Below are 26,580 nucleotides of genomic sequence, written 5' to 3' on the forward strand. Positions count from 1 at the left end.
GGCTCAGCCTCACTCCTGGCTGGACCCACAAACAAAACCAGCGGCAACTGCATGCATTGGACCAAGGCAGGAGAAGCCTTCGTCTGAGTGTGCACCCACCTGGGCTCTGGTGGCTAGGAAGGAGAAATCCCATGTCCCAGTGTCGACTGGGTTCCACTGCTCCTTAAAAAATGTTCATGCAACAATGGTAAAATCCCTAGCTAGCTTTTATTTGGTGGTGTTACCTAAGGTCTGAAAAAAATGCCCAGCCTTTTGTTCATGTAACAAGTCCTCGTCCACTGGCTGGACAGAGCTGCCCCTGAATGCAAAGTAAAAGCTTTCCTCTGGATTCTTTTGTTAGTGTGGCAGAGCTGGCTACTGTGGTGTCCACGCTTTATTGTCGGTTTCTTTAAAGCGCTTTTTCTCCAATTGGGCAACACGCAAGAGCTTAAAAGCTAGTCTTACTTAGAGTTTTCTAAAAGTGGATAAATGCTGTTTAGCTGGCATTTTTGAAGCCATTTGGGAGCTACGGGGGCTGTGACACTATAGTGAACCTTGATCTCAGAGTAATTTGGAAGACTGCATTTCTTAGAGCTCATTGTCATTTAAATATAAAAAAAAGTGAGTTATATTCTTAGCTTATGTTTTCAATAAAACCTGGTAAGTAAGAGAAATTGTTTTGTAAAGGTGTAAACATTCAGCTATAAGAATTTATCTTAATTTTTGAAATAGTGAAAGTAGAATAATTTATTTCATCAGAACAATTGTGTTTTGTGGTCCAAACTGATTGACTTTTGTGCCACTTGGGTAAAGATTATGAGATTAAATCTGCTTTTACAAATTTAGTACTGGAGAGCTAAAAACATGTACTAGGTATGATTTTTGCTCTCCAAACATCTCTCCAAGCCTGATGAAAACATGTTCTTTAAAATCTCTTTTCAGGCAAGTGAATGAAAACCCCAGAGAATCTTAATTGTTTAGTAAAACCTAAGGGTTGCTCAAGGGTAATGAAACCCTTATGTATGATTAAATAATTGTCTTATTTATGCTGGGAATTATTCTGGTGTGCTGTGTGAGCATACTGTGCTCATCTGCGTATCTGAATATTCATATTTTAATGGAAATGGCTCTACTGAAAGGACCAGAGAGAATGCACATAATGACAGAAGAATAAAAAGCCTCCTAAGACAACAAGGACTGGGAGAGAAGTGCTGTGCCATTCTCTTTTTCTCCTGCAAAGTGGAACTTGTGAAAGAGTAAAAGGCAGAACCATAGCACCAGACAGGAGTATTCTTCCTCCTACTTACATTATTAATTACTTAGCACTCTCTTGAATTACATGAACATGCTTTTGTTTTAGAAAACACAGAAATTTTGAAAGGGAACATTAGGTAAAGTTTATTCTATTTCTTTTTTTTTTCGTAATGATGCAGGTAATATGACTATCTCTCCAGCCATCCAGCAATATTCAGGTTATGCTGCAGGACTCACAAGTCAGCAGGACTTCCAATATTAGCCCAATGTGTATTTCATAACCTGCTATAACAGTCCCACCAAACGAGATTAGATCGCTGGTAACATAATTTCACAAAATACAGAAAATTGCACAAAAGTAGGGCATGATTGTAATTTAAGGGAAATGGTGCAGATAAATCCACTTTAATGGATCTGTTTAGTGTATGCAGAAACCTGTGTACTTCGTTATTTATTCCTTTTGGCTGGCTGAACTTTGTAAGAAGAAATGCAGGACTCTCCTCTGGTTTTGTGGTTCAGTAACATTTGGTGGACAATCTCTTAGTTTCTCTTAAAGGTAAATAACTGCAGTCCTGGAAAAGTGAGGTCTTATTAATAATCAAGGCAATTCAGACTCTTCATTTTCGCAATGCGTCTTGTATTTGAGTCAGCTGAATTGTCTCAGAGCAGTATGAAGTCCCCAGATGAATTTTCGTTTACAGAAAACTCTGCCCGCACAACTAGGTAAGAAGCTGATGGAGCGGCAATGATTGTTGTCTGCTAACGGCAAGTGGATGCAAACCAGACAGGTCTCTGAAAGCATGTTAAGATTGTCTTACTGAAATAAGGCAATTTCTCTTTTTCTAATAGAAATTATGGAACTACTCCCAAGCCAGCATGTCATTGGAAAAAAAAAGCCACCAAATAAACAGAACCCCCAACACTCTTCCTATTAAAACTGTAATTTTGATGGCAGTGAGGGATTGGTCTTGGTGGGCATGTACATTTACTAAGACTTAGAAGATGCTTTGAACTGTAGCTGTACAAAGCACTGGTCTTCAAACTCATGAGTGCACAGCCCTTTGTAATTTAAATGAAAGATTGGTCTTGGGAGAGAGCTTTGAAAGAAGGCTCACAAATAGTTTTCTTCCCTAAGAGATACTCTTGCTGGTTAACCTTGGCTAACAGCCAGGTGCCCACGGAGCCCCTCGACTCACTCCCCCGCCTCAGTGGCACAGGGGGAGGAAACAGGATGGGAGAGAGAGACGAGGAGATCACTCACCAGTTACCGTTGTGGGCAAAACTGACTTGGCTTATTAACTTGTTGCCAGGTAAAATAGATTTGGGTAGTGACAAAGAAAAAAACCCTTAACTCCGTAACAACTCCTTTCCTCCCTGCTATCCCAGATTTGACTTCACTCCCAGCTCTCCTGCCCGGCTGCCGTGGGGTTCAGGGAGGTGGGAGGTTGCAGTCAGCACGTAGCAGTTTCTCATTGCAGCTCCTTCCCTCTCATGTTTTAACTCTGCTCTGGTGTGGGCACGCTGCAGACTGCAGTTTCTTTGGGAATATCCATCTGCTGTGGCATGGGCTGCAGTGTGGATATCTGCTCCACCGTGGGTCTGTTGGAACCAGCTGTGTCCAGCACAGGGAAGCCCCCGGCCTCTTCCCATGGAGGCCACCCCACAGCCCTCCCCAGCTACAAAACCCTTCACGCCTACACCCAGCATAGGTGCCTTCAGCAGAACAATTCACATAACTGCAGTGCTTAGTGAAGGTACTGAGATAAAATTCCCAAAGGCTAGATCTCTCAGCCTTACTTTTTAATATTCTATTACCATTCTTTATCTGCAGAAAAGCAGTCATGTATCATGCTCTAGCTATAAGCACTTGCAGTACTAATGGATGTGTAGTACTTGGTTTTGTCTGTTGGGTCAGAAAATTCATATAATCTTGGCTCATACATGTGAAGCCAAAACTGCATTATCACAAAGTTCTGGGTCTGGAAAGGACTCTTAAATTCTCGTATCCATAGGGTGAATTAATTTTTGTGATTCCTGGTGCGTGTTTTGCCTGGTTTGTTCATTAAGACATTCAGTATTTATAAAAACCTTGGTCTCTTTCTGGACTTAAACCATTTTACTACTGAATGTTCATACCCATACAGTCACTGGACTTCCTATATACAGTGTATGCTGCTATGCAAACACAGTCTGATAAATACCCCATGTTAACCATCAGTAAAATGGCTTTCTTGCCTAGAATCTTCTTTAGCAAGTTTGAAGACAGGCAAAATTCTTCCTCAGTGCCTCATCTCTGTTGCTAAATGCAAATGTTTCATGCCTTATCCTGTCCTTATTGCTCACAGATATGGGGAAATGTTTATTTCCCCTTTGTAGCAGGTACTTAAAACAGTTGAGGTCTGTTGTCATTTGGCATTACAGTACTGCCTAGAGTAAATAAATTTCATTCTTCCACTCTTATGTCCTGTCAATTAGACTTCTGATCACTTCTGTGGCTTTGTGTCTCCTGCATTATGATACCCCAAACAGGGCGGTGCTCATCAGTGATCAGGGAGGAAGCTGGAGCAGAGCAGAAGGACTGAACGTGGTTTCCAGGGTGGAAGGTAGAGGAACTTCTCGCTGGGGCATGCTTGTTTTTCCTTTTTGGTTTGCAGGTAATTTTCAGCAAAGTTGTTCTCAAGTTGCTGTGTTTTCCTGTCTTAGCTTTGTTTCAACAGCAAAGTTATGTGGAGGAGCCTCACCTTTCCGTTGCTTATGTCACTAATGAAATCATTGACACTGCTGCAGGAAAGACCCCTGTGAAATCTTTGATCTGGCCTTGCTGCTTGTCTATAGCTGCACATTGAATATGGTTTTACAATTAACTGTGCCTTGGTGTTACAATTATTTCAGTAATTTGTATCTTCAGAAACTATCATTCAAGAGTTGTAAAAGACTCACAGAAGGTAAGACAATGTCCTGTATTCTTTTTCCCATACTGCCAAGGCATGTTACCTGTTCTAGAGGAATATTAAGTTGTTTTCTTTGGCAGAGGAAGATGCAGCAGCAAAGCAAAAGGCGGTATTTTTCTCATTCAGAAGCTGAGGGTGAAGGAAAGTGAATGTCAGCTGCAGGGGTGCTGAAAAGATACTGAATCTGCTTTTTGGCTGGCAAAGAGATGTGCTTCCGCACTGTAGGTTACTGGGGAAAAGGAGAACAACTGCCATTTATCCAGCTGGGCTCGACTGGAGTTGCTAGCTGGGCAGGGAGGGGGGGACCAGAAAAAGGTGAACCTTCAGCTGTGCAGGCTCAGGCAGGGGAAAGGCTGCTGCTGTGGATTTGGTTGTAGCATCACAACCACGCAGTTCATCCTGACTTGGATGTGCGCAGCTTAGGTGATCTCTCACATTCCCTAACAACACCCTAAGCCTGAGAGTGCCCCTGTGTTTGAGTTGAAGTTACTTGTAGACTTCGGGGGTAGAGTGGCATCTTGTGTTCTGTCATACTCCTGAGCGTACCACGTCTTCCTTGGGCTATCGGTGTATGCGGCACAATCAAACATCCGTGCTAGAAATACAGCCGGGCTGTTCTGAGGCTTTCCACCAAAGCCACATGAAAAAAGCTTCCAGGATCTGAGGCTTTCCTTAAATTATGCCAATGGAAAATTCCAGTTCCAGATTAGTTTGCCTGCTTTTGGAACTGGAATCCTGCAATCTGAAATTCTCACTGGGCTTTGTAAAGTGGAAACACCTGGGCACATGAAACTAAATGTGGGTCTGCTAACGCATTGCTTTGAAAGACCATCTAGAATAATTGTGTATTTACCGTCAGGAAAAAAAAGGGTAATACTGACTTTTTTACTAGAATTGGATCAAAAAGTCCTAGGCAGTGGCTTGTGAAAATTTCTACCAAATTCTTACAGGTTTTGAGTTCTGTACTGTGGCTTAAAATGTAATGCGAGATAAAATTGCCTAGGTTCTACTTTTAAATTTAGAGTAGCTTATGTGATTTTTTTTTACTCTATTTACTGATATTAGCAAAACTGTCTTTGGTGACTTTTTACCTACAGCCAGAGGAAAGGATGTCTCTGTCAGTTGGAATGGTCCTTCCACCTAAACCTGTTACACAGAATCATTTTGATTAATAGGTGTCACCAGCTGGAAACATTACTGAGTGGTGGTGAAGAGCTACAAGTCGGTTTTCTCCTTTTCCAAATAAATAATTTTATTTTGTGCCAGTTACAACCAGTGGCTGCTTATCCTTGCAGACCTGATGTAACCCATGAAATTTCTTACAAGAGTTGTCGTGAAATAGCTTGTGCTCATATACTTGATTCAGTATTCTGAAGGAGAACTTTGGCCTTCGTTATTACTTCACCTATGGATTTTTTTTCCAAATATGAAAACTAAAGGAATAAGAAGTGTGAAATATTGACATAGGGAGCTTCAGTACTCTTGATATATTGCATTTCTTGCATACCAATTATTTATGCTACAGAATGGATATATATCTGTTGTAGTGAAGGGTATGGCCATGAGAAGCACAGTCATAGCAACTCGTGATTTTTCTTGAGTTTTGGAGATTTTTTTTCCAGACAAGGCATGAACTCTGGAAGCTGCTTTCTGCAAGCTTTTCTGGTGCCAGCTACCCCTTGAAAAAGGGTAAAATTCGTAAAGAATTGACAGAGAAAATGGAGACGTGTTGTGGGGAAATTGATTTACATGTAGAATTGATTACATATAAAGATGCAAATAGACATGCATACTTTGAAGTTATTTCAGCAATGATACATTTCTTCGTATCTGTTCATGGGATAATGTTATATAAAAGCATACATTTAGCAGTGATGTCATAAAATTAGAAAAAAGACAAACTCCACTTTCAAGAAGGTCACAGAAACTCTGGGCTGGTATAGTTACAAGAAGAGAGAAGGAAGAGGTAGAAAATAGGCTTGCAGTGACAAGGGAGGAGTTAATAGGCAATTTGTCCCAGGTTCTGTGATTAGTCTGTTGTTTTCTGAACGTCCCTCGTGATTTTTGCAGTGATTTTAATGATAAACTTAAAAGATTCCACCCTGCTTAATATGGTGCCTTACTGTCATATGACGGTGAATCCTATAGCTGACTGAGAAAAATCAAATGTGATAATTAAAGCATTGTGATATCTGAAGTCATTAAAAAGCCAGAATTTTTACACCAAAGAAACGCAAGAGAACTTCAAGAACAAGTTTTCAGAAACTTTTGCTGTCATCTGCTAAAATATATATACTAATGCTCTGTCTGTAAGTGTCTCAGAAGGGGCGAACTTGAGCATGCTGGGGACTGCTCCTTTGCAGTCTCATTCGTGAAGGCTATTTCTCATGTGCTTTTAAAATAGTTATGGTAGTACAACTCCCCAGATAGTTACAGCAGTACAACCCCCTCCTCTAGTGACGCCAGAGTAGGGGTAATTTATACCAGGAAAGGCTACCTTTTATCTATACAGAAGAATCCCCATAAAAAATGACATCTTTTAAGAATCTTACTGCCCTTACAGCAGTGGCAAAGGAGCACCGCCTTATTTATTTCACTCTCAAGGGATATAGTCATCTGTAGGTGAGTCCTAATATCCTGGACACATCTGCCTGCAGGTGCGGGTGGCAGTGGTACTGCTCCTTAGCATCCACAGGCTGGGGATGTCTTTCCTACAGCACTCTCAGCAGGAAAAAGTGTGTGATGGGGTACGGGAGCCAGAGGAGCTCAAATGCTTTTGCTAGACACACGTTTAGGACAGACGTAGCAAGGCTAAAAGATGCTTTGCTCAGTTGATCCTATATAAGGTTTAGAAATTTATGGAGAAAAAAATTGAATTAAAAACCAAATCCACTTCACTTACAGTAACGGCAGCCTTTTCAAGTGAAAGTAACGCCTCTGTGGTGTTGACTTGATCTTTTTTATAGCCTGCCACCAGATGGAGATCTTTTCCCAAAGAAGTCCACCCAATTTCTTAAGGAAAGCCCAAGGGTAATCAAAAGTTACGTTTCCTTGGTTTGTCACTAAAAATCATCCAGTATTAATGACTTGTTACTGGCATTTTATTAAGGATTATTGTTGATTCGTTGGGTAGACTTTGATTTTTCAGATCTTTTTGGAGGGAGCAGTGAAAACAGCCTGACATTTCTAGAACTCTCTATTTAACAGACAGGATTTTTAAAGATTAATTTTACTGTGTGTCTCAGGCTGTAATGTTACACTGGGGTTGGGAAAAGAGGTGAAAATCCCAATACAGTGTATTTGTGTTGAAACTGGGCCTCGATCTTGGGAGTTCTAATAGGTGAGTAAATGAGCAGTTATGAGCAGTCTCCCAGGCTGAAGACCCTGAGAATGCATTGAAATGTGGACACATAGCAGGTGGGTAGCAGGAGCCCGGTCCAATTATCAATTCAACAGTCTCAAATCATTTGAGTTTTGGTTGATAGCAAATGGCATTTGTTGCTGTCCTCGTGTTGCCTCGCAAGTAAAAATCATTAGTGCTGTTGTAACAGGGTTGAACATCTGGCACCACTCTTAGCCCAGCATTGCAGGGACCTTCTCCTGTCCCACCTGACAGAAGTCCCAGAAGACAGAACTCCTACCAGCTGGGTGATTAGTGAACTTTCTGGGTGATCCCTCTGCTAACGTTTGAGGGAGATGCCTGGGCAGGGTGAGACATGCCCTTCTGTGGTCAGCACTGTAGACAGTTGTGACTGAAGAAACCACTTGACTGGTTTCTCCGGAGAAAGAATTATCTGGAGCTGCTGAACACATCAGCCCTTTGAGCACGCGCTCAGTGAAAATCGCTGATGCCATCCATGATCATTGATCAAATATATTAAAAAAACATATATATTGAGCTATATGTGGCTACTACTGCTCTGTCCTCTGGAGTCCTACAGTTTCTCACTTCCCTGCTTTGCGGGTCAGATGCTTGGCAGGGCAGCCCATTTACATCAATTCCTGGCACTGTTTTTAAAGGAAGCAAGGGGGAACAGCGCGAAGTCTCACTTTCTGCCAACAACAGGAAGCGTATGCTCTTTGAGTCAGGCAGCCTGTTTCAGCCATGCCTTTTGCTCAACCAAAATATTACCGGACTACAGATTCTCTCTTCAACACGGTAGTGTTGCTTGGCAAAGCCCTAGAAAGGTGACGGCACAGAGTGGCGGCATGGATGGTTGTGGGGGGAGCCATGTGCCGCTGCAATTCCCTTTTTCCAAGGGACCGTTGGCTTTAAAGACCAGTCTCGTCTGAGGGAAGAGAGAGGAAATGTTGATAACATCTCTCTCATTCTGTCCTATAGGTCTGGACATGCTGCTACTGAAACCTTGCTAGGGGTGACCACTGGGGAGTCTCCTGTTGGTGTCTGGGATGATGCCCTGTAACATAGCTGTCCTGCCTGTGGAACGGAGAGAGGTGCACTCTTGGATCCTGCACTGAATTTTTGTGTCTAAAGCAGGCTGAGATACTCTGTGGTGTCTGGGAATTTTTTGTGTAGTATTTCGAGACTTTCGTAAGTCAATCCAAAATCTCTATTTTATTTTTTCCAGATATATAGTTAAAATTGAAACTAATATGATACTACCTTTTTTAGAAAAGTAGCTGTTTAAAAAAAAATTAATAATCCCTTCTCTGAAATATCCATCTTCACAGGAGCAGTTTCCAGGCCCACTTTTTGGATGCTGATTGTACATGGCATTTTTACTATTCCTTTTGTTTTTCTTTTTTTTTTTTTCTCCTTTTCCTGTTATCACTGCAATAAAACTTTTTAGAAAGCTAACTGCAAAAGCCAGTGTCTTTTTCCCATCAGCCTTCATTCCTCCCACTGTTTTCCTGGTGCAGAGGCTGGCTTAGTCCAAAGAAGCCCAGGATGAGACAAGTGCAATTTTCTGAAGAAGTTATTTTTTTTTTATTTTACTGCCCCCCCAATATTTTTAATATTGTGTAAATTTAGTTTCCCCTCCCCACTTCTGCCAAACCTCTGTGTGTTTGTTTCTTCTAGGTACTTCCTTGCTAACTACACGCTAGCCAACTTGTCAAGGTATGCCGTGGGGCTGAGTACATCCCCCGTGAGGAGATGGGGTGTCTCGAGGCACCTGGTTTAGACCGTGGGCAGATGAGTGGCCCCGAGGCAGCTGTCTGATGGCTCAGGGCTGGGGCTGGGGTGCTGCCCACCCTCCCCCTGCACAGTCCCATGCCCTTGCTGCAGCTCGGACACTTGAGGAGCTGATGGGCTTCCCCTGGGCACGTCACAGCCTGAAGGTGCTGGGTGCGCATACTCTGGAGAAGGTACTGACCTGTAGTCGGGAGGCAGTCGTGATGGGAGAGCTTAGAAAGCAAGATCCTGCTTGCCTACTAATGACGAAGCATTTATTCTGCTTCTCTGGAGAAAAAGCTCCGAGTATGACCTCAGAAAGCACTGAGAAAGCTGGGCTGTGTAACTTCCCGTGTTGGCATGGCATGGAACAGCAAAGGGACTTGTCCCTCCAGCCCTGCACGCCTTTGGAGGGACTCTGCTGGGAGCTGCTGGACGGCACCATCCTCACATTGCCGCCCTGGTGACTTTACCTTGCTTAGTGTTGGTGCAGCCTATGGTTTGAGAAAAAGTAAGGTATCGATATATTATTCATAACACAAAATTATAGAAGTGACCAGAGGCTTAGTAGCAAAAGTACACAGCACAGTAATGTGTGGAAAGGATAGGGGTTTGAGTCAAATATTTCTCTAATTGCAAAGGAAATTAGGCAAGCAGTTTATGCAGGAGAAGCAGAACCAAAAGGAAAGCTCTTAGCTTTCCCTCTGTGAACATACTGTTTCTCCAGAGAAGCTGCGGTGATCCTGCAAAATTTGACAAGGAGGGTGTAACAAGTCCTTCCCTATTTTCTGGAAATCCCACCCTCTTTCCACAGCTTATCTGAAGTTTCTATTTTGCACGTTGGTACTTGTGCAAAGTTTCCAGCGAGCCTTCTGTTGTCTGTTGTAAATTAGCCTGCTAATTAAGCCGTCACAGGTTTATTTTTGCTTCGGAGCATAATATTTTCATGTGACCGTTGCCCTGTTGGTTTTTTGTTTGGTTTTGGTTATTTTTCCCAAGATAGCTTGGAAGGTAAATAAATTATTTTTGCATTGTGTTTTTAAGGCTTAGAAAAGCATCCCAATTTGTTAAATCGGTTGGTTACCATAAGACTGATATTTGAGCAGCTCATTATGTGTCCGTAGGAAAACCGAGAGAGGGCCCACAGTGCCCCACACCAGAGGGCCCCTCTCCCAATATTGTTTTCCTTTTTACCTGTGCATCACTTAAAGACGTTTTGTAAGGCAAAAGCTGTCTTAACTTCAACAACTGCTCATGGAAAGGGTTGTGTATCTTTGTTTGTTTGGTCAAAATATTCTGTAAATTTAGGTAACAGAAGATGTTTTCAGTAGCAAAGACATGGAAGGAAAACTGGCAACTGTTGGTTAAAAATATATAACTTGTTGAATAGCTTGAATTAGACACACATATAGTGCATACACATATAGAGCATGCACACACGTGCAGAAGCTTTGAGGCAATCTGAAGCCTGAATTCTTAGACCTGTGGCCTTTTTACAGTTCTTAGGAGTTAGTGCAAGGATCTGCAAATATGGATTCCTGAGTTTACTACCCACTGAAGGGGAAGCCTGGTCTGTGGCTGGCGAATAAGCAAGTCTTAGGACACCTGGCTACCGATCCTGATTTTGTCAAAAACTCGTTGCATGATCTTATACAAGGAATTTTAGGCTTTTTTGTGCTACATTTTCCCTTTCAGGGAAGGGGCAAGGTTGTAATAGTTTCACAGTAGTGCTGCTGTTTACCAGCTTTTCAGAAAATGTGTCTTAGATTTTGGAAACTATAGAATAAATTTAAAGATAATGGTATGAAATTATATTCCCCTGTGGTTCAGAGTAATTTTCACTTATTGTAATCTTACCTACCCCTCCCACCTCCCACCCGCCAAGTCAACAGAGCTACACACCTCTGTATTTGAAACAAAAACAGATATTCTTCAGAACTGTGTGTCTCCAGGGACTGGGATATTAAGTAAAGAGATATATATTTTAAACAAGAATAACAACATGAATTGTTAAAAAGGATTTACAGTATGTGATTCTCTGCTTTTTCAGTCAAGTACTGAAAAAAAGGAAGTATGACTGTAGCAAGAACACCTGCGTTGGCTGCCTGGATTTGGCAGGGGGAGGAAGTTGCTAAAATCCAAACAAAAAACAGTTTTAGTTCATAAATCGATTTTAGATTTAAGGATAATCAAGAGAAGAGGCCAACTCTTTCACATTATAAAAGGCATGCAACTGTTAAGAATGGTAGAATTTTTTTCCCCTGAAATGCACTGGATTTGGCTTTTCTTAATTCTGTGGTAATAACCCTTAGGTAGAGAGTAATTTCTTCACTGCTGAACTTGATGTGTTAATTTTTCCACCCAATCTTCTACCACCCTTCATTTCCCTTCTGGTCTTCCTATCACTTCTGGTACATTTGCCCCTACCTTCAGTGACCAGATTATGATTCAGTTGTCAAGAACTATTTAACAAAATGCAGGCAAATGCCTATAGTCTCCTTCTCCTGGTTTGGGCTTTGGGAATTTTGTTGAAATTGCTTAATTTTAGACTTTGTAGTCTATTAATACATGCATTTCATTGTTTTCCTGAAACCACTTTGGCTTTTCTTGTGTATTTCTACTCTTTCTGCTGATCAGGATCCAGTCTTTGTTTTAAGGTCAGTTAAATGCAACGTAGTCATGACTTGGGGAGAAGCAGCATGCTGTAAGGTGCATGAACTTCAGGGTTTATTAGTACTGTGTGTTCTTCAGCAGCTTGATTATTTTCACTTATTCAGGTTTACTCTGGTTACTGCAATAGAAATTCTGTTGGGTACTGTCATAGTATCAGCGTTAGACCTTATAAAACTGGCTTGTGTCTCAGCCAGCTTTCATTTACGAAGGGACAGTAAGACAGATGTTTCCAAAGCAGAAGTAATCATTCTAATTTGTATGAATATTTAATGAGTCCAAAAAACCCCCTACATACATGTGTGTGTTAAGTGCATTTCCCATGTGCATTTGCTAGACTATGCAAATAAAATACTATATATATTATTAGTCTAGAACCAAGTGACTGGATGCGATGCAAAAATAGTTTGTGAATGTTTCAGAGTAGGACTTCTGAGATAGGGAATTAAATCCATACACGCTGTGCTAAAAAAAAATTAAAAATTCATATAACAATGTTTCTGTTGGTGCCCACAAATGTTTTCAGGAAGTATTTACTCCCTCTTGTTTTTCTTCAATGCAGGTGGAGAATAAGCCTATATTTTCTCCAATGAATACACGCAGGAATCTCTCTAAGATGATGAAGGTACCTTTTTTGTACACTACAACTATCAGTGAAACAAAACTGGAGTGTTTGAATCCAGGTTTGAACCTCCCTTGATGTTAAGAGCTCTTATATTAAGGCTGCAGTACATCTAGTCCTTGTCCTTGTCAATGCAACAGGAACACCGTGAAGTAAAAGATGTAGTCAAACAGGCTTTACTATGTCCTTTGAGACAAAATAGGGAGGAATAGGAAAAAAGAAACCCCTTCGTGTAGTGCCTCATACCTACGTGCTGAAGTGCCCCCTCAATACTCATGTTATTTTCCCTGTTTTTTTGGTAAAGTTTTTTTGTGCAACACTGGCAGGTGCAGAGGCTCTGACAGGCTGGTGGGTCTTTGCAGGTGGAGGTCCCCCCACTCCTGCTCCCCCAGGCCAGCAGGGAGAGATGCTGGGCTCATCTGGGGCTCTTGGCTCTGCTCTTGGTAGTAAGGAGCTTACAAAGGGTGTTAGCCCAGGCTTGTAGTATATCCATATCCAGGCTCTATGAATTTCAGCGTGTGCAAATAGAGGACATTAGCTCTGGCTCAGGTTTTCTGGTTGTACATAGGATGATATGAACTTTATGGACTTTAAATTGAAAATCAGAGCCTACTGGAACTTCAGCTGACTGAGCAGAGATCAGGGTCTTGGCCCCGAGAGCTTCAGCAGAGACCTGCTGAGCCCTCCCTGCCTGCATCATGGGTTTCCTTAGAAGATAGCTGAGAGCAACCTCAGGCAAACAGTAGGTTCAAAATTAAAATTTAATCTGGTTGAACATTGAGTGGGAAACAAGAAGTGAAAACTGTCAACTGTGCCCAGATCCATTCAGATCACTTCTAGGGACAGTTTTGATACCAAATTATCCTTGTTATGCAAATTTCCTCACCAACCGGCTGGTTCCCAGTTATGCATGGGGAGAAGCGGTGGCCACATCTGCTTCCCGTTTTGCCGTTTCAGAGACGAGCCATCTGTTTGGCCTCATCCCGAACAGCCTGCTCGGTGCTGATTAACTTCCTCACCCTGCCAGCCCCAGGCTCACTGTCTGCTGCAAGGTGTAGATTTTTTTTTCTTTTTTTTTTTTTTTTTCTTTTCTTCTCTAACTGCTTATAAACCAGAACCTTCACTTCTCTCCCAAGGGACAGGAAGGCGTTGGTTTGTGTGATTTGCAGCCGCCACCAGCGGCAGCAACAGCAGCAGCTGCCCTCTATCACTCACGGTTCATGTGTGGTTGGGACAGATAAAACTGGGAATTGTTCCCTGTCCTGGGATGGGCTTCAAAGCAGTGAGCTCGTACCTTATATTAAAAAAACCCACAACAAACAACAACCAAAAAAACCCAAACCAACAAAATAATGTTGCAGTGCTAACTGCGGCAAGTCTCACTGCAGTTAACAGGGATCTGGTCATTTAGCAAGAGCAGGGTTTCAGCCATGCTGACTGAATCCTTTTTTTTTTTGCTTAAATGTGATGAACTCCTGCTGTCTGAAGCCTGGATTTGGATTTCTCACACCCATCTATCCATCCCTTTTTCAGGGAAACTGCAAATTTTTGGCCCTCCTGTTTTCTGAATACCCATCTTCTGGCAATTATGGCAGGATTTCAGAAACACTGCATGTCTGCAGCAGCTGGTAACTTCAATGCAAATTGCATGTTCAGCAGCCCTGAAAATTCAAAGTCTGTGCAGCCAAAAAAAAAAAAAAAAAAAAAAAGCATCAAAAATTAAAATTGAAAAACTGGGATAATGGCTCTCCTGTTAAGATTAAGACTTCTTGTGCCTTCCGCAGGCCAGATCTGAGGGATTTTTGTCTTTCATGATGCATTTGGACCAGAATTTGTGTTCATGCAGCGTTTTCCTTCCAGAGAAGAAGTTAACTGTGTTTCATGATGGTGGACACAACCTGGCTGGACCATAGCAGGGAAGGATGCCATGGAGCTCTGGCTTGCCAGAGAGGCAGGAACAGTTTTTTCAGAAATCAAATATTTTGGTTTCCCAGTTGCAACATTTTCAGCTTCCAAATTGTTGCTGCTGTTGAAATTTGAAGCTTTCAGTGAAAGCTTCTCCTTTATTTTTGACCATCTCACAAGCTGACAAAACCAGTGCAATATCCTCAGTGTATTGGCAAAGTCAGGAGCATTTTGAACCCCTTTTCCCCAAATAAGATGTTGAGCGATTCCCACCCCCATCCCTCCTTCGGAAAAAACAGGAAATGGTGAGATTATCAGATCTACATGCTCCAGGTCTGGCTCCGAATTCTCATTTTGACATTTACTAAAAGAACCTCGTGTGTTTTAGTGTATGTCTTCATTTCAAAGACTGACAAGGAAAACATTGGTTACTGAGCACATCTTAATACTGTTTAGATTAGATTAGATTAGATTAGATTAGATTAGCAGTGTTTAGATGCTCATATATACAGATTGGGAAGCCTGTTCGGGGACTCGAGGCTGAAAATACTCACCCCTGGTAGTCATAAGTTGTGTGTGTGTGTATAACAATTTGTATTTTGGCACCTAACCAGTTTCTGATGTAATTAATTAAGCTATTGGATAGGAAAAAACCCCATAAATACGATGATTTTAAGAAAGACTTTGAGAGGTAATATCTCAGATAGATACACAGAATAGATTTTTAGGTGCAGAAACTTGCATTTAAATCTGCGGATATTTCTACTTTAGTTCAAGGATTTAATAACATCGATTGAGAACATTACATTTGGTCTATTTTTGTGTTGATGATGGTGATGAACAGACCGTATTTACTTTGCAGAAGAGTCACTTGCTAAAATAGAAATTTGTAGTTAATTTCATTTACTGAGACCTAGCTATGATGGGGAACAAAAGAATTAGGATGTTAAAAGGTTCCTTCTTATAGAAAAGTAGTCATATTTTATGATGAAACCATATCACAGCAATTTAAGGAAAATTTAGATTTTGGGAACCTGTAAAAGAATTGATTGCAATACCATTAGAGTATGGGGTTTTTTTATAATCTCATTTTTTTCATAATAATACAGTTTTATAAATAGAAATATTTGTGAAACTTTATAAACGGTGCTTTTTCTAAGCAAAACAGTGATTCTTGTTTGCATTAAATATGTGATGTGAAATTTACTGTGCTGGAATCTGAAGGAAACGGGGACACCCGCAGAGAAATCACCTTTGTTATGGCAAAGAGTAGACATAATTTCTCAGTGTTTTAGTTTGAATTACCATGACTCTACATGCAGAAGTAATTGTGTTCTGTAATGACTTTGGCTGGCTGGTGGGAGGGAAGGGCAGGAGGAGAAGGCTGGAAAGGAAGCAACCTTCTCAAAGTCAGCCGCTCGCAGTACTGGGTGAGTTTTGTGGCCAGGGACATGCTGGGTAGGAGGTAGCCAGTTTAGAACTTGACCTTCAGCTGGAGCTGGCTTGGCAAGGCTGTTTCATGTAGCTGGTGAGTGCAAGGTGACAGACACAGCGTGACTTTTCCCCCCACCCCACGCCCCCCCCCCCCAGAAGATGAGTTGTGAGGACAGCAAGGATGAACTCATCATGATGCAGGCTATAGGTGTGGCAGCAGAGGCTGAGGCCGTGCACGATGCTCAGCGCTCCCTCGCTGCCTATGGAGCTGTCTACCTGCCTCTCACCATATGTTGCCCCCATGCACACACAGTCACCACCTCCCCCCACCCCCCCACCCCCCCAGGGCCTCCAGCTGTACCGAACAACTTCTTCACTCACTAGAGGCGTGACAGAAATATTCTAGGGTTTGGGGTTTTTTTACCATGTTCTCTTAAAAGATACATCTCACTTCGCAGACATAATTTAATAACATTTCCAATTTTTATGAAATTTGCTTGTTTTTTTTTAAATACAATGTTTTTAAAGAAAAATGAAGTTACAATATAAAATCACAGGAAAAAAAAAGTGTGTAAATACAACTTTTCTATTAGAAAAGGCAGTGTCTGGGGAAGGGCTGGGAAGCAGTTTTTTTGAAACATATATAAACTTAAAGCCATTCACCATATTTACTCGTTTTAGGGTTCAGCTAAACCATACCAGGGTATTGCACCATAGCAAAAAAAGAGAAAAAGGGAGATTACACTAAACTAGTCTTCTGAGGGCACAGTTTGTTTCGATGTACACACACAACATCCTATTTTCATGACATCTTTGCATATGTCCATAAATAAAATTATTGAAACACTTGTTTCTAGACAAATTGAAGTTGATTTTGTGCAAAAACAAAAAAAACCAAACCCCTGAAAAAAGCAAACCTAAAAAAGCTCCTTTGTGAACAGAGAATGCTGTTTGCTCCTGCCTTTAGACTATGCCCTCTGATACACTGTGTCTTAATATACTTACTTATACTACTGTACTGTTTAATAGACAACATCAATATATTCTGTTATAGTATAAATAAGAAAAGTCCAGACCCAGGAAACAAACCCACTGTGACTGACAGTGCATCATCATGTCATATGAACCATTTTATATATATATACATATATGTATGTATATAAAACATTAATGATACACAAAACCACAGATAAGGCATGTGCTTGTCAGCAAGAAAAGCAACACAGGAACTCATACACGTGCGTGTGTGCACAGAGATGTTGCAAAGGCAGTGAACCTACCCAGTAATCAGAAATCACATTTAAAAGCTGAAGTTCAAGGCAGTCTTAAACTCCACTGGAGCTATGCTTGTCTACATGGTTAATTAATGTGGCTTTATTTGTGTTGGATTTTGGTAAAAGCAAAGAAACAAAACCACCTGAGTAAACTTCTGTCCCCCTCCTCTTTATAGCTTGCGGTGTCTTAAAATGAAATGTTTAAAAAATTACGGCATGGGGTATGTGGTGGCCTAACTCTAAGAACAGTAGGAAAGAGGTGTAAGAGCAATAAAAGCAGAATGTTTCCATACAGCCAAAATCTGACTCCACACAGGACGTTGCAGCAGGGCTGCAAAATTCCTCTGTCCCTTCTTTTGGTTGGTATCAATCAAAAGTGGGGAAGGGTAGGAACAGCTGAATGTATCCCTACCAGCTACGAAAAAATTAACCCCGTTTAAGTTTATTTAAAGAAAAAATAATAAAGCAAACATCGCTGTAAGCTTCTGGCTTGAAGGTCCTCTTCAGGTCACCCCTGTACAAAATATTTGGTAATACCTCAGGTACTTGCCACGTACAGCCTGTCTTGAAGCTGAAGGCGCGGCAGGCGTTGATGAAAAAAATGTGGCTGGGGCATGCATGAAAGTGGCCAATGATTCCTTGTGTCCACCCCCTGCACAGTGTCTCAGGCTGGAAGGCAAAAAGCAGTAATGTCTTCTAAGGCAACTGACTGATAATGTGGGAGTAGAGGGGATCACCTTTGGCTTGTAGTTTACACTACTCAATTTCTGGGGGGGTGGTGGTGTCACTGGCCATCCTGTAGGCACTATGCTACCTAACGTGTACTAGTAATTTGTTTTCACTGTTGCGGGTGTATGCATCAGTCTACATGCACATCTGGTGACAAAGCTACTAAACAGGTATGCACACATGTATGTAAAAATACCTGTGTGTCCACGTGTCACATGAAGTACATGTCTTACGGTTGGCATGAAAAGCTAAGATGTGAGATTGTAAAAGCATATATTTGTAATCATTATTTCATCAGTATCTTTCCTCTAACTTGAGTGTTGTTGCTTCTGACTTACACCTGCAAAAGTGAAAGCAGAAGAAGGAACTCTGCGTGCTTGTAATGGTATGTATATATAGGAAATTTATATCAAATATAGCTACACATATCAGGCCAAACTGGCCTAGCTACAAGCGTTCATGGTTCCATCGAATCTCTTTTGTAAAAAGCGTATGTGCTTGCATGCACTTGTGAATACAGAACGTGTAACTGCTAATCTTGTTGGTTATATGATTGTGTTTATTGCAGAACATCCACTACTATGCAGAGTGGAAGTATTTATAAATTAAGTTAATAAGATAGGTTATTTTTATGAATGTTGCCCAGCACCAACAGATTTTTATGCAGCTGAAAACATTTCTTTTTTGCCCAATTGTAAAATACGAGGGTGTTTAGGGAGAGGAATGAACTATTTGGAAGAGGAAGTTAAGTAGAAGCTTTAAAAAAAGGTGTTTTTTTTAAAAATATCAATTGTGTTTGGGGAAATAAAATGTATTTGTCATAGAAGTCTTCATGCTGACTGGAGTATATGCAGCAGAAGCCACCATGGAAAAAGCTCTTGGTGGACTTCACTGCACTCCGCAAAATGCTGCAGTCTCTCGTCTCCATTCAGCAAAACGCCATTTTTTTAAGCTTAAGATTAGTTCCACTGAAGTAGAAGTAACTTAAAGCACATGGTGAAATGATTTGTTGAATAGGAAGCCAGGGTTCTCAGCACCTTTGTGGGGCCTGGTCTCTCATTAAACAGCAAGTGCCAGGAAAAAAGCAAGCTACAAATTTCAACTGGCTGTTTTAATTCAGCTCAGTGCTTTAAAAATAATTAAGTGCAACACTTACAAGTAAAGCCACAAATCTACAGGAGTACATCTGTGCAAGAAAATCGGATTTTTTTTCATAGGTAAGAGAGAGATTTTGGATATTTTCCAGGCAGATTTAAAAGATGAAAAATGTGCATAAGGAGACCTTCCCCACATATATTTCTAGCTAGCGCTTTTCTCAACTGTACATCATACTTTTCTAAATAACTAAAACTTTAAAAAGAAAAAAAGAAAAATTAAATACATTGTAACATTTATGCAGAGAGAGGAGGGGTTGCTTAACAAAAAGTGGGGGTTTATTGGATAGGAAGGGAAAACATTTATTCAAAGAAGAGCCAACAATACCCTTTTTTCTATACATTAAATGCAATTAATACTTCACAGAGTATATTACAAGGGTGTTTCTTCTATCTTTCACATACCTGCTTGCCTCCCTAGTGACACAAACAGGGCATGCCGTGATGTCAATACCAGCAGCACCCTTGCAGGTGGAAATGTTCTCCTTTCTATCACCAAAGCAACTCAGAACCCTCTGGCTGGGGGGTCCTGTCCCACCACAGCTGCCTGTGAAGCCATCTGAGATGGGGCCCTCCATCTTTAGCTGAGTTTAATCTTCCAAAAGAGTCAAATAATACCAGGAAGTCAAAAACCATACATCTGGTGTAAGAGCCCTACACTCACGGTGTTAAGAGAGAAAGCTTGGTCGCTCCTGCCTGTTGCATCCTCATCCGTGTGGTGCATCCTGTGCATGGTTAACAGTTTTGGCAAGGGAGGTTTGCAAGAAGCATCAGTTAAGGGAAGGGCTTTCAACTATGTAACTACAAAAGCTCCTACTTACATTAATAAAGGTTTTTGGTGATCAAACATTTTCAGTAAAAACTTTAGTATTAGAAAACTGAGTTGCAATGCATGCTACCAAAAGGAAAAAATCTTTTCTTGTGGGAGAAGATAGCTGAACTTTTGATTCTCTTGTTACTTTTACTGTCCAGCTGACTTGTGCTTTGTTGCTGTTGTGGCTCATGCAGCTCCAGTAATGCAGCTGTTGAGGCTAGATCTGTGCCGGAGGAGTTTTAACCCATGTGGAAACGGTGCTCCCCTCGAGTTATGTGGGAAGAGAATTCATACCTGTCCTGGCTATGGTAGCCACACATGTTGCATTCAAAAGGATCACGGAACCCGTGGCAGCCCATATGGATCGTATACATCACGTGATCCAAGAAAAGGACTCGACAGTGTTCGCACTTGTAAACTTTCACTTGCTCCCCATTGCTGCTGATGACTTTGAAAGCATCCTGGGAATTGTCAGTACCTGCCCTCAAGACATCATATTGCCTGTTTTCTTCTTTTATAGAGATGCCATTTCTTGCATGGGGACCTATGTGGTTTGTCAGGTAAATTAACCCACTGCGTTCCTCGTTATTGCTCTCTGTATCTGTTGAGTCTTGGCAGCTGTTGCTGGGAGAGGCGTCTCGTTCGGAGGAGACAGATTTGGCTTTGGAAAGCAGCAACAAGTTTTCCACTGCGCTGTCCTGAGCTGTATGGTTGGAGCGAGCCTGACTGTCTCCAAGAGGTTTGTGGAGCTGATACATGGGGCTGATGACGGGCACCACCTCAGAACCACCTGGTGGTGTCTGGACAAGGGGACGCAAGGACTCTGCCCCCAGGTAACTGATGGCATTATTAATGGCCTGGTCTATAACGTGGGTCTGCATTATCTCATTCTCCTTCTCATAGTTGGTGGTGGCATCATATGGAAGATCAGGAAGACATTTCTCACCTGCAGTGAAAAACAATCCGGGGTTAGAGGTTGATTTCTACATAATTAAGGAACTGAACATCATAGATTAATAAAACAGCCACGTGGAAGAAAAGAGTTGATCAAATCCACCTCTGAAATTCACCTGAGGTATTCATAGTTCTCTAACAGAGCTGGTCATAATAAAGTAGGTTGGCTGGTGTTTCTTTTTTTTTTAATCTGCAAAATAATTTGAGGTCTTTAGAAAAATAAGTGGATGAAAACAGACTCTGGACATAATTATACGGGGACTCATGGGAGCTACAGATTGAGTGCTTCATCCTCTCTCCTTTCTAAATGGACTCCTTCGCCTACCTCCTACAGTGAACTGAGGCATGCCTTTGTGGTTAGGGAAGACAATGTACCAGCACAGTCACAGTGAGCCTGGCCTTCATGCTTCACAGCACGAAGCACACTACGAATATTTTCCCCTAAAATATTAGTTCCATACTGGAAATTGTATGTTTTAGTTTTAGACCTTCAATTTCTTACGGATAATCCATACTGGCAATGTGCTTGTATGTAATTTCAGAGGAAAATCAACGAAACCTTAACTTTTCATATTGCCACCCTCCCCCCCACACCTTGTTTTTTGAATAAGCCACGTTAGACACATTACCATAAGCTACACGTATTCCTAGAGATTTTGTGTCAAAAAGTTACCATCTGCGGGAGCAGTCAAGAACCATGGGAAATATTTAAGTGTGTATGCGGTTGGAATGTATTTTTCTTAAGAGGTAAAAAGCCCTGTATAGAGCAAGGTTACTTATTACTTGTAATTTCAACTATGACTTGGGATGCCAAAAGTAAAGGGGGGGACTCTTAATTTTCTTGAAACCAAACTGCACTAATGTATCTCTAGCTGGATACTCTCATATTGAACTCTTGAGTATCACTACGATTTCTTAGAATTCTGGGACAGATAGGACTAAGCAAAATAGAGAAGTTGAAAGTTAGGAGTGAGAAAAACTATTTAAATGTACAGATGCTGATTTTATGAACCTGAACAGTCTTCCAAACTGTTGTTATCAGGCCCCTAATAAATTTGTGCAAATGCGAAGGGGTAAAAAATTTCCACAGGTTCCTAGGGACTAGCAATAATACATTCTTTACAGTCTGGATGGATTTCCTAGCTATACAGATCTTGGGAAATTCATTGAAAGCCATAAACATCTCTGTAAGGTGCTGTCACCATTTCCTAATCAACATGACATTTGCTGGTAAGCCTAGGAAAATCCCAATTTTTCCAAAAGAAATGCTAATAGAAGCATGGAAAATTTACCAGAAGATTGGCAAATTAATCTATCAACAACCTCCCACCCAGATGATACCCAAATTGGCTATTCAAAGTCAGTGAAGAGCCCAGAAAACTTCTAGGCTGACAGCACTGCAATGACAGGGCTAAAGTGTAGAAAGTCCTGCTGTCTACATTTCCAACAAGGTACGGTTTCATACTAGTTTGTCCATGCTCTACAAGCAGAGAAAGAAACATTGTGAGCATTGACTAAGTTTGCATAAGGGATTTAGGGTACAAGCCCCTTCTGTCTGTGCTGTGCAAACTTCTGCTTCTCCTTGTTTCCTTTCCCTATTACTCTGCCGATTTGAGCACCCCTCTACCGGGGTGCATGCTTTTTTCTTCCACATTTACCCTTTCTAATGCTGTAGTTTTCAGGCAGTTTGAGGCTTAAGATTCAAAATAGGTGTTGTGAAAGACTCTTGAATTAAAATAGAAGAACTCTCCTAATATGAATGTATACCCTTGACTCAAGGAGGAAAAAATGAGGATATGAGGTCAAAATCATTTATATTCCATGGGCATTGTATACCACTGAAAAGTCTTCATTATACACAAAATTTTGGGCATACAGAAGGCATAATTTTAATAGTTGTTTTTTTGGGTAGTATTTGATTTATGTAGCATAACTAGTTGGTAGCCGGACTGAGAGGTTCAAGTGCTCATAAGGAAAATTTGTTTCCAAGCAGAGTGTCTGAAACAGACACAAACTTGAGGTAGGCAGGTATCATTTCTATATCTGGGCAATGCAGGTAATATTTGAACTCATTAAAAATAATAGCTTATTTCTGTGGTTATTAGAGCATAAGTAAATTAAACTGCTAATGGTTTGATGCACTTCAAGCTTTGCATTGCTCAGGTCTCTGCAGCAGATACCTAAATTGTAAAAATGCACTCTATGCATGTGGGCACTTTTTTATTTGGTTTGTTTTTAACAACTCTCTTTTCTTTGCGGCCTAATTGTTTTAACATGATAAACGTGACAACCTCACCTGCAGTTCTCACTCTCTGGTTTGGATGGCCCAGTTCTGCTTTCGGGTCTGGGAGCTATTCCAGTTTGGAATACAGAGAGAATTTTACAGATAACTGGCTTAATTTGGTGAACAATCTCACTTTTGAAAGGTAATGAATTTAGCCTTGAGAAAACCGAGAGAAGCAGCAGTCTTTCCCTTATGTGAAGGCTGCCATTTGTTCCTTCTCCTGGGAATTCAGCACGGGGATTGGGATGACACGATAATCTACAGGAGCAATAAACATATTTTATTACCCAAAAGCTCTCCTGACCAGCCGGCCTAACCTTGTGTTAATCAGGAATGTACCTATTACATGAAACAGCAGGTGAGGATTGGAAAGGAAAGATCCGGGTGCATTTTCTTGTCAGAAAGTCCGTCCGTTTGAAGGTTAGCAAATTTCCATAAATATCTGCTGTCATTAGGTTGTCTTCCTACACCACACCCTGAATAACTGACAAGAAGTTCTGCCCTCCTAAAACTCATAGTTAAACTGGCTGTCTTTGCTGTTTCTCAGGGCGAAGAGAGAAAAGGAGAATGAAAAAGCTAGTCCACACCCATGGATACATCCCATATAGGATACTTGCTAGTACCTTTTAAATTTTAACACTTCTGGTCTTCCTGGAGCTTTCATAGAATTAGTATTTTGCTGAATGCAATCAGTTACCACAGTGTCTAAATGAATGAGGTTTGCCTTACATAGGTGATAGATCTTTGCTAACTACTACTACGACTTTTGTCCTTTTTTATAAGCATAAGCATTTCTTAACCATGACTGCCTCCTGGAATTGATTGCCTTTGGACTTGAAAATAACCTTGGACTTCCATTTCAAACTTTCTGTTGCACCTCCTGACATAGCTGAGATTCCCCTTTCCTTGTCTCAGAAATACCAATTTTCCTTTCACCCTTGTGCTCTCACTGAAAAAGGTATATCTGGAATTTCCATCCCATAAACTGGTCTTTTTTTGCCTTGACTTTTGACTGAAGACCTTCTTAATATGTGTTCTATTTCAAAGATTTCTGTTTTCTTTGGTTGTCTCCTTAAGAATGACAAAAATGAATGCACAGAGAATTATAAAAGAATCTAACTAGATATGAGTGTATGTTGTCCTCCGACCTCCCCTGTTTTTATTTATTTAAGACTAACTCTACATAGCTGACAAAATACTGTCTGTGGGTCTCAAAACTGATGTAACTACTACCAAGTACAGGCTTACCAAGCAGAACAATATAGATGTAGCCTCCATTTTTTCATTAAGACAAAAACTACTAGGTGCAAACGGGCATGAAGTTTTTGCATCACTTACAGAATGTACCCAAAGATCTTTTAATTTGGGTATTATTCTCAGACTAGGTTTATTTATTTCCATGATGATTTTGGGCTGTAACAGTATACAGACTTTATGAAGGGGTGAAGAATATTTTTCAGCCTGTGCTCAACTATTCACAAATGCTTTCACAAACACCAATATGCCCAGATCTGGATGTTATCTAGGAAGTTAATAAAATAATCCTGAAAGTGTGGTCAAATGCTTTCCCAACAGGAAACTTCTATTCCTATCTTCAGGTTCTTAAGGCAGCTTCAAGAGCCTGTCCAGATCTTGTAATGATCTGGTTTATAAGCATTAGAAAAAGATAGGAAAAAGACTTAAAATTAATCTTCAAATGTGGAAAATTAGACATGCAGAAATGTATGCTGGAGAAGTTTTGTTGCTTTCTTTATTCCCCCAACACATTGCTGTATCTGTTTCTATAGAGATAGATATTGCTAATTTAGTAAAACAAATAAAATCATAAAGCAAAAGTAAAAATCCTGTGAGATGTTTTTTGGGTTTTGTTGTTTTATTTTTTAGGAGACAGCAAACGTTTAACTCTTACCAACAAATTTCTGAGGCATAGAGCTCTTACGTTTGGCGACGTTACTTGCTAGTCTATCCAGCACGAGGGATCTTTCTGACCCTATCTTGCACAGGTCTTCAGCCATTTCACTCTGGTTAGTTTCCTCTTTTATGACTGAAATCAAATGACATCAGAAGGGTTAGGCACGCTTGTTCCATTTTAATGGAACTACTGTCTTAAGGTTATTGTTTCTCAGCTAATGTCTTTTAGCTCCCAACCAGCTGGAAGGAGGTGCTCACCACTGCAAACACAGGACAATTCTGACTCTCGGTAACAAAGAAGTCCCTCACACTGATTAATTTATGTACATGTTCATGTTTCCCTCATTTAGGATACAAAAATGAGATTGCAACTGCAAGGCAACTGCTTGTAACGTAATCACTCCACCCTTGTTCTGCAGCCACTCTGCATTTCTGTGAATAAATGAGGTCCTAACATTATACTGGGTATGAAGCATTTCATCTTTTCACCCTCCCACTGTCACCTCCCGCCCTGTTCCTCTGCACCTCTCCCAGTGGAACTGCCTGTATGATCACTGCTTCTTTAGCAGGAAAAACGGACAAACTTCTCAACTGCAGTAGTGGAAGATGGCGAGCTATACCAACCTTTCTCCCCACTCCCTCTTTTCCCCCTAGTGAATATTTCTATACTTCCTTGATGCAATTTCAGGCTTTAAATGACGATTTAAGTTGCTAAAGTCACATCTACAGTGGAGCACTGATTTTGAATAGTCAAACCTGTTTTCCAATTTCCTGCTGCTGCTGAGACACTGCAACATTAGAAGTGAGCTTAGCTGTGAGGCACCAGGAAAGGGAGACTATTGAACTACATTTAGTTCGGTATTTTCCTGCAGAAACAGAAGGGATGAGTGGAAATGCACTGTCAAAACAATGACTATGAAAGATGTACGGGAAGGTATTTCTGACTTCCAACATCTAAAGGAAAGGATATGCAGAAAGATCACAGCATAGCAGGTGGTTTAGGGCTTTTTTTTGTCAAGGAGAGAAAGGGGTTAATTTTACTTTTACCTGCTACTAGGGTATGGGTATTTTTCCTGAACTTGTAAGCTGCCGTTAAATGGAGAAGTGAAAGATGATTTATAGACTGATTCTGCAAGCTATTTCAATTAGGTGTACCATTCCACTACATTTTGCCTTCTGTGAATGCTAAGAATACGTTTTATCACTGGATTTGCTGGTTCACAGAACCCACCGCGCTCTGGTACATGGGTGTTTCTCAACAGTAGAGTACACGTTGTTCCTATGCAATGTTATTTTGGCAATATACCACTGCCATAAAGGGATGATTGTGCAAGTTTCATTGATCCTGAAAGATGCAAAATCAAGGTCTGGTGGATAACTGCAAGGAGCAGGTGAATTGTCCTAGACAACACCACTCCACAATACAAACTGAAGAGTACACAACTGGTTCTTCAGTCCCTGCTGCAGCAGCACATACCGCAGTGACAGTGACAAGGAGTCTCATGGAATTA

At 40.9% G+C, this 26,580-nt stretch overlaps 1 protein-coding gene across 16 annotated transcripts in view; it reads right to left on the reverse strand.

Moving 5' to 3' along the window:
- Positions 1-16,410: 16,410 nt before the first annotated feature.
- Positions 16,411-26,580, reverse strand: part of IKZF1 (IKAROS family zinc finger 1) — a 70,757-nt gene continuing 60,587 nt past the window's right edge. For 10 of the 16 annotated variants that reach the window (XM_055703861.1, XM_055703862.1, XM_055703860.1 and 7 more), the window contains 2 exons: positions 25,068-25,202; positions 16,411-20,866 (listed from right to left, as the gene is read on the reverse strand). In XM_055703861.1, the coding sequence (XP_055559836.1) occupies positions 20,160-20,866; positions 25,068-25,202 (842 nt within the window). In that variant the 3' untranslated portion in view covers positions 16,411-20,159. The remainder of the gene's footprint in view (positions 20,867-25,067; positions 25,203-26,580) is intronic. The other 6 variants (XM_027798599.2, XM_027798595.2, XM_055703864.1 and 3 more) reach the window with 2 other exon arrangements.

The sequence above is a fragment of the Falco cherrug genome, chromosome 3 (genome assembly GCF_023634085.1).
Source record: "Falco cherrug isolate bFalChe1 chromosome 3, bFalChe1.pri, whole genome shotgun sequence".
NCBI classification, from domain to species: Eukaryota; Metazoa; Chordata; class Aves; order Falconiformes; family Falconidae; genus Falco; species Falco cherrug.